Source organism: Sesamum indicum, linkage group LG6 (genome assembly GCF_000512975.1).
Source record: "Sesamum indicum cultivar Zhongzhi No. 13 linkage group LG6, S_indicum_v1.0, whole genome shotgun sequence".
NCBI classification, from domain to species: Eukaryota; Viridiplantae; Streptophyta; class Magnoliopsida; order Lamiales; family Pedaliaceae; genus Sesamum; species Sesamum indicum.
In genome coordinates, this window is record NC_026150.1 from 22280269 (window position 1) to 22289406 (window position 9138).

Consider the following 9138-nt stretch of genomic DNA (forward strand, 5'->3'; position numbering starts at 1 on the left):
TTCAATTTAAGCTAATTTTCAAAGAAAAAGATTACCTCTGAGCAACAGATGTCTGTGTGGTCTCAGAAAAACGCAGTCTTTGATCTTCTTTCATCCCAAAGAAGACGTCAGTAGGAGAGTCGAATAATGGAGCAATAACTGATCATCTAAGGCTCCGTTTGGATGTCTTTTTAGAAAATTGAGAAGTTTTGATTTTTTTTTTAAATATTTTTTTTTCATAAATATTTCTTTCAAAATATTATTAAAATTTACCCTTATATTAACATAATAATTGTGTTGACACAATTTTATATATTTTTATGTTGGCTCGTGTCCCAAATTAATTACAAATAATAAATTTCAAAATTTCGCTCCCAACCAAAAAATCTTTTTAAGTACAGAAATGTGGGGACAATATCTCAAATCATACGACTCATCTTATTTTACATCATAATGTATACATATACGAGTAGGAATGCTCAAATTATATATTTTTTATTTTATTTGTGATTTATACATTTATGGTCTTATATAGTTGAAAAATAAGTCAAATTAGTCAATTTTAATTTATATTCCAATTAAAACTTGTTTAAATTTATCTAAATTAACAATCCAACTATTTACAAGATTAATAGCTTGAAAAATGATCATTTACTGTTTTCTCACTGCAGTTGATAAAAATAATAGTAGGAAGCCTTATTGGTTAAGTTTCACAAAAGTCATAACATGATTAAAATATCAATATAATTGTATGAGTCAATATTAATATTATTTATTTGATATATTTTATTAATTATTGATATATATATAGTATATTATATCCATAGTTTCTTGTAAGAACACCTAATATGTAAATTAATTAATACCATATTATATATGTTTGAGTGCGTATAGTGAAATTAGATGGGACTTCAAATATATATTACCTTTGTTTTTATTGATATTATGACTTTGAAGTATTCAATTGGTGCTTCTTGAAAATCACAATTAAACATCATCGAGAAAATATGATTAAATATATCGGATAAATTATAACGAGTTGCATAATTAAAAATATTTTTTATTATTTAAAAAATTATAAATACTTTATTAATGTTTAATGAAATTATGTAATCATCTGAATGTCTGAAAATATCAATTTTGCCCTTATTAAAAAAAATAAAAAAAAATAAGACTAGGTGGATGGAAAATTTGAAAATTGTAAAAAAATTATTCACTTGGTCCATAGAAAATTATAGAAAATTTTAAAATTATATAAAATTATTATTCATTGTACACAAGAATATTTTGGTCAGTTCACCATAAAAAATAGATAAAAACTTAATGAAAACTAATGGATTGTGCAAATTATTAGAAGACCTTAAAATTAGAAGGTATTTGTGGGAAAGAGCATTTGTAACTATATCAAATTTCAGAGAGTTCGTTGTAGTTTGCGCAATATGTAATATGGCTATTTAGTAATAAATATATTGTAGTTATTTGTTTACACCGGTGTAATGAATAATCGTCTTAGAGTCAATATGAATTTATTGTAATGTGAGTTTATTGATCAAATTTATATATTTATATGCTTATTTAAAAAAAAAAAAAAGACTGAAAATAAGTGAATTTGGAATATTGCAATGGACGGTTGCTCCTCTTGTAATTGCAGACATTTCGTCGCAACGAAATCCTCAATTTTTTTTGTAAAAAAAAAAAAAAAGAATTACATGAAACTAATGAATTTTTGGGGTATTAATAGGAAGGAGTTTAAATATTAAGTTGTATAAGAGTGGATGTGAGTTTAAGAAGAAAATATATATATATATATACAAGAAATATGGAGGATCACTTAAACACAAGATTTCGATATTGGGTCAATATTGCAAATATACATTTTTTGGATTCCCTAAATGAGAAAATTAGAATATTATATGCAAACTATAATTGTTTTTTTTTTTATTAAATAGAGAGGGTAGGACGTCATACATTATAAAGAAAAGCTCCAATGATTTTTAAATAAAAGGGTAGTTGTACCAAAAATTGACATATATGAATAGAAAGAAATAGCTTGGATGTACGAGACAACTCTCTCTAACGAATTTGGCAAACGCAACTCTTGGGAAAGAGGTGCCGTTACTTGAAAAGTTTATTCTATCTTCTAATCTATTTAACATGCACATGCTATATGTATAAGAATAATATCATACATTTTATTTATAAAAAAATTTTATACACATGATGTGTATATGTTGAATGAAGTATAAAATGAAATAGACTTTATAATAGAAAATTCGATCTAGCCTCACTAAGGGTGTCCCAATCACCAAGCTTGAACGACCATTTACCAAAATCACATATTTCTACAAACGTCGCCGACACTTATTTAGTGTGGGAACGTCAAGATATATAGTTAGCAACTTAATGACTGATCGGACGTCAAGATATATAGTTAGCAACTTAATGACTGATCGGACAACGACTTATACCGAAATAGTGTATAATTAGATGATTGATACATACTCTAATTTTCAAAAATAAATGATTGGCGACAATAATTGATATACTGTACATGCAAAGTATGCATTGCATCGGAAAGTGTGGCATACTTTAATTTGCATTTATTTCGACCCCAGCCCAACTCCGTTAATAAATACTCTGGTACTCAAACACAGGACGCGCATCTCCATCATGATGAGGAAAGGAATGGAGATGGGCGGAGAAGGGGTGGAGGAAACTGGAAGTCCCATCATGCGCACTGCGGAGACGCTGCTGCGTGTCCTCCCCATGGCCCTCTGTGTGCTTGCGCTTATCATCATGCTGAAGGATTCCCAGGCTAATGAATATGGTTCTCTCTCCTACTCCGACCTCGGAGCCTTCAGGTACAGCTCAAAATTCTCTCTTTATCCATTCTTTTCTGCAGCTTATGAATAGAAAATCTTTTCCAGTCTGATTTCCCTCTTTCATAGATACTTAGTGCATGCCAGCAGCGTCTGCGCCGGTTATTCCCTTCTGTCGGCTGTAGTGGCGGCGGTGCCTCGGCCGTCCACCATGTCCCGGGCTTGGACGTTCTTTCTTCTCGACCAGGTTCGCATAATTACGGAACACTTTATCGTTCAAGCTTACAATGTCACCACTAATTACCCTTTCTTCTGAAAAATTCATTTCATGCAGCTGTTAACGTACATTATACTAGCAGCAGGAGCTATATCCGCGGAGGTGGTGTACCTAGCGTACAAAGGCGACACCTCCATAACATGGAGCCAGACCTGCGGCGAGTTTGGTGGTTTCTGCCGCAAGGCCACTGCCTCAATCGCGATTACGTTCGTCGTCACCCTTTGCTACGTAGCTCTTTCACTCATCTCCTCCTACAGACTTTTCAGCAAATATGACGCACCTGTTGCCTATAGTGACAAAGGGATTGAGGTCGCCACCGTCCGTAGCTGATCCGTCATCTCATACACCATAGCCACACACGGTGCATAACTAATAAACAGGTTATTCTGGGCAGATCGTGACTTTTGGATTCTGGAACATCGATCACACGTTTTCATCAGTGGGGATTTGTGAGTAGATCCCAAGATGATGATCATCCCGGAACATATGCAGGAAAATGAAACATGGAAACATGACGATGTTTGATCGTGTAGAGTACACATGCAATCATGTATACGGCGGGTGGTGATTGTTCCGGGATTCACCAAGAATTTTCCTTAATAAATTGTAGAATTTTGTGTGCTGAATAATCAAGAATGCTTTGTATTCATCACATTAGTGATGGATGGACAGTGACTTCAAGTTCTTGATCAAGTAGCACAAGTTGCAACAACCCTGGATAAGATTAATGGCTTGAAAATCAAAGGCTCCAACCAGCTTACAATTGAACGTGTAATGTCATTATCCTCCCCCACATTAGAGACATTAACTGGGTCCACGGGCTTGGACAAGAGTGTTCCCAAGGACCAAGTTGAATTCGAAACAAAAGCAAAAATGGAGAGTGCTCCCAGTAAGTAGTAAGAAGTATAAAATCTAAAATTAAAAGCATTTGGTGAAAGAGTGGAAAAGGTAGAGAGCATGTGTAAATTAAATTGGAGTTGTCTACAAAATCACAACAGTTTTTGAAGCCACCTCTTGCCTATTGTCAAACTTCTTTCTCTAGAGACCCAAAAACAGAAGCTCAATCTGCAAACCCTCTCTTAAATAAATTATTTTCAATTAAAAGAGCAAAATTTGGAAAATTATACTTTTAATCTTTTACTACTCTACTTTACGATATTTTAAAATTAAAAAAACTCGACATATTTAGTCATATATTTCAAATGGATAATTACACCCCCCTCTCCCCTAAAATTTGATGTAGTTTGAAAAATTACATTTAGCACTTGTGATTTGCTTAAGTCCTTCTGTTACTCAAAATTTATCGAATTTGCTGATGTTAACAAAAAATTGTTAAAAATAATCTATATCTACCCCTGATTGACTTACTACTGATTAGTTGCATATCAAATAAATCTTGTCACGATCGAATTACCCTCATATGTCTTTGCGCGTTATGCACGTAGGAGGTATATATTCACCGTTTTAAAGATAGTTTAGTCGGAAAAAAAATTATTTGACCTGCAATAAATCAGTAATAAGTCAATTGGCAGTAAATATCAATTTTTTTAATTCTTTCTTGTTAATATCAATAAATCCAGTGAATTTTAACAAACAGATGAACTTATTTGTTAGACAGAAATAAACCTCAGGAGTACAAGATGTAATTTTTCAAACCACAGGAAATCTACGTGTAATTACATCAAATTACCTCAAGAGAGAGGAGTATAATTATCTCTACTTTAAAAGATTTTCAAAATAGTCGCAATTGAGAAAACATAAAATCCTGTAAGGCACATGACTAAATGCATTAAATTTTTTTAATTTTGGAACTATTTTAAAAATCTTATAAAGCAAAGAACTAAATATGTCAAATTTCCTCAATTTTAGAGTCATTTTAAAAACCTCATAAAATAAATAACTAAAAGTGTTGAAACCCTAACTAACAGTGTAATTTTGCTAAAACGATTACCTGTGCTGATTTATGTGTGGTCTCAACTTGGGGGTCGCTCTCACCATCGCCGACACTGGTCTCTCTCTCTCTCTCTCGTGGAGTTAAATGGGATGGGGGGAGGGGGAAGAAGAGGAAAGAATGAGTGCAAGTCTTTGGTTCAAGTTTGAATCTAATGCAGTAGACTTGTTAGGTCTTGAATCATCTTTTAGACTTTTACTCAAGTGCAAAAGGAAGGATGGGAGAATTTGTAAATTCATGAGTATTGTGCCACAGAAAGTGTAGCCTTTCAAAATCTGGAGAGTTGATTGTAATACGCCCAAACCTCACGGATGTGCATACTTTTAAATGTTCATTCGAGTCTAAAATGGGTGGACCGAAGTGGTGAGCCTGACTCGTTTAAAGCTCTAACAACAACAACATCGCTATCTTCTTAAAATCTCTGGATTTGAAGAAAGTAAAGGTGGATTAACAATACAAGTCCACTTCTATGATCTTTGCCGCAAACTGCACCGATCGAATTCCCATGCATTAAGTAATTCAAGACAAGTGAAAGCAAATAGCAACAAGCAAGTAGATTACTGATAAGAGAACTTGTAATATATCTACTGCTGGTTGTCAATGATCCCGGCATAGACTAGTGAAATCACATAGGCAACCAAATGATTTAAGTCTAGAACATAAAGCTCACAGATTAAGTTCTCAGCAGCATGTATGGAACAATTTGGTAGCTATATTACAGGGAGAGCTGCTTCATGTTGCTAGATGGACCTGTGAAGTGGCTTTAACGAGCTTCATATTGGACAACTGCATGGGAAAAGTTTGAATAAAGTGAAAAGCTGTAACCAAAAATAAGATGAATAAAAGGAATAATCAATCTGAACTTGAACAATCTGCTAAAATATCAGCTTCGAATTGAACACATTAAATCATGCCAAGGGTCCATTTGCCATCATGATGATTTGGAGAGGGGAGAAGTGACGGGTTCTAATTTTACCTGAAGATGAGTCACACCCAATTTTGATCTGTGTTTAGTATAGTAGCCAGTAATCTTCTTGTTCTTGATATTCTAACAGAAACTAAAAGGAGAGAACTTTTCATAATTTACCATTTTATCTTATATTTACATATAACATCAGTGGATTTATCCATGGGACAATTTGAGGTGATCAGGTCTTCCATGTTCAACCCCACTAGCACAGCAGAATGAAGAAGATTGTATCTTAGGACTGCTTTCTCATTTCTCCCCCCACTCCGACCAGACATAAGTTAACAGATATAGCTGGCTTCCAGTTTCCTCTCTACCCCAATTCCCTCTATCCTTTTACTGAATGGGGTCCAAGTCCCAATGATGTAATTGCCAATCCTAGAGATAACAGCATATAACAATATAAGACATAAAAACCATCAATTGTGGAAGTCTCCATAACAGCATATTCCAACTTGGTTTATCACAGGTTAAAACTGTGCAATTATAAGCCTAAGTATCATTAACATATGAGAATTTCCACCACTATTATGCACATTAAATACTCCAGAATGATCTTTTTCACATGAGTATATGTACTTTTCCCATGAAATCCAATACGACTATCAGCAGAAGTGTCAACCATATAACTCATTATGCAAAGTCTGAACTAGACAGTATATTTCACAGAAATGAAATATGAAATATATCGATGAAGGAATAGGTGGTATTGATGAGACCCATTATCCTAATACGAGCTGAAGTGATTCCATATATAACACTAGAGATCATCAAAAGTAAGGTAAAAGAAATAATGATTAAATAAAAGGCTTCCCCTATACAAAACGTACAGGATTCTCAAATGATAAACAATTCTAAGAGTAATTCTACAATGATGATATTCAGCTAATTCTATCAGTAATTCTACATGATTGACGCACTCAAAATAAAACCCAAATAGCATCAAAAATCACACTCAAGACCCGAGAACCAAATCACTGCTAGATTTTGTAGAATAACCAAAATAAACCGCAATATCTTGTCTGAAGCTTCTACAATATATGTTTTTTCACTAGAACCCTAAATTCCAATAACTCTCTCTTGCCTGCCACGAATCAAATCTAGCCACACAAACATGCCCCACACTCCGAAAAAGTTAAGAATCCAAATGCATTCAAAGTACCACCACAACATAACACAAGGAGACGCCTAAAACTGGAACAAAAAAGGGTTTAAACAAACAAAAGTCGTTATTACTTCTCCGTGTACGCTTCTTGTAGAGAATACGATAACCGCATTCACGGCACTGAATCACATCCCCTGGCTTCAGAGTGTTCTCTTGGCCACAATCTGAAAAACCCCCCACATCAATATCATTCAGCAAGGAAAGAAAAGCACACATCAATATTCGTCAAGAGTTGAATACCTCCACAGATGTAGCTGACTGGCTCAGGCTGAGAATCCATTCTTATTCGGCGGCCGACAATCAAACACTGCAAATTTTAGGTCTTCAGGCCGTCTCAATACTCTGTCGCTAAAGAGCGGGGGCTTTTCTTTTGTACGAAAATGGGGATAATTGCAGCGCTCCTAATTATACATAAATTAATATAAGTAATATCTTAATTTGTCTAAGTTGTATTTTTATTAAACTTGAAAATGGAGAGAAGAAAGAGTTAGCGAAATGTAACACTTGGCCACCTATTCACTTGCACAATCTTTTATACGGTAAGCATTAATATTGTTATTATAAAGTTTTTTTTATACGTTATATTGGTTTCATAAAAAAAAATCAAAATTTTTATGTTCTATTTAATTTTTTAAAAGGACTCGTCATAATACATAATCTGAAATTTAGTATAATTAAAAATATCCTCTTATCATTTTAAAAATTACAAATATCCTCGTCAAATTAAAAATAGTAGTTTCTAGACGGTGGAGTGGACTCTACTACTTTCCCCTTGCTGAATTATTTTAAAAAATAAAAAAATATTTATAAAAATATAAAAGAAGTTAAGGGTAGATAAAATAAATAATCTATGCAGAGTATAAGTCCATAAAAATATTTTAAAAATATTATGATATATATATAATTATGATTTATAATTGAAAAGGGTAGTTTGGTAAGTTTATTATAGAAATTGAATGGAATACTAATGGAGACTAATAGAATGGGCTCGTTGCGAGACGAACGTTAAAATTAGAAGGTATTTGTAAATTATAAAACAACAAGAAAGTAAATAATTATGTCAAACCTTAGAGGAGGTAAATTCTTTGAATTTCAAAACTAATTTAAATATTCTTTAAAACAAAATCATTTACCGTGTTCGAGTAATATAGTTTAAATTTGAAACTTTTAATGAAATAAACATAGGATATATTGATGTTAGGTTACAATTGAATTTGTTTTGATAGTTCTAAATTTAAAAAAATTTAATTTAATTTTAAATTATATTTTGTTGAATATTGATGAATTTTAGATTATTTTTATATGAATTATCCAAAATTATTTTTTTAAATTCTTTTCTAAATTTCAAATCTATCAATTCAAACGCTCCCGTAAATAACTTTATTTATAAAATTCTACGTGCTTCGTTGCCACCAAAAATATTATTTTCATAGCTAGTGTACCATGTGTTTGCGATTTTGTCTTGAATTTGAATAAATAATTATCTAGGAAGACTAAAATAGAACATTATTCAAATATCAGGTAATATAATGTGAACAATCAAATATTTAGAACTAAAATGATGTAAAATCTAAATTTTAAGAACCATTAGTAGTGTTTCCCATATCAATATTACTGTTTATTGAAATAAAATATAATTCAAAATTACGAATAATGTGTCGTGACTCTTCATCAATATAATATTTTCGATATTTTTACAGTCACGATGTCCATAATTACTACATTGCACGCATTTTTTTTTCCGCCCTCCCGCGGCAAAATAATGGAAAGGAAAAGAAGAAAATAAAGAGAAAAAGAGGGGAGAACCGAAACAAAACCTCAGCCGGAGCCTTATCATGCAAATGTTAACATTTGACAGGCGGAGAGGATATCCACACAAGCATAACCCAACCCCCAACCCCGACACCAACCCACTTCAAGTTTCCAATTTCTGGGTCCATCTATCCTCTCCTCTCTACAGCCACACGCTCGTCTCTTTCC

At 32.8% G+C, this 9138-nt stretch overlaps 3 protein-coding genes across 3 annotated transcripts in view; 1 reads left to right on the top strand and 2 right to left on the bottom strand.

The window, feature by feature from the left end:
* LOC105165492 (60S ribosomal protein L18a-like protein) overlaps positions 1–142 on the bottom strand; it is a 2685-nt gene extending 2543 nt beyond the window's left edge. The window contains exon 1 of the mRNA XM_011084519.2: positions 1–142. This exon is cut by the window's left edge and continues 236 nt beyond it. The gene's annotated coding sequence lies outside the window, so the exon portion shown is untranslated.
* LOC105165493 (CASP-like protein 2A1) lies at positions 2615–3787 on the top strand. Its single transcript, XM_011084520.2, has 3 exons — positions 2615–2840; positions 2928–3045; positions 3133–3787. Exons 1-3 carry the CDS (start codon positions 2650–2652, stop codon positions 3403–3405), a joined length of 582 nt encoding a protein of 193 aa, XP_011082822.1. The 5' UTR covers positions 2615–2649; the 3' UTR covers positions 3406–3787.
* LOC105165494 (DNA-directed RNA polymerases II, IV and V subunit 12) lies at positions 5514–7559 on the bottom strand. The gene is made up of 3 exons (XM_011084521.2): positions 7399–7559; positions 7230–7322; positions 5514–5812 (listed from the first exon to the last, which is right to left on the bottom strand). Exons 1-3 carry the CDS (start codon positions 7436–7438, stop codon positions 5790–5792), a joined length of 156 nt encoding a protein of 51 aa, XP_011082823.1. The 5' UTR covers positions 7439–7559; the 3' UTR covers positions 5514–5789.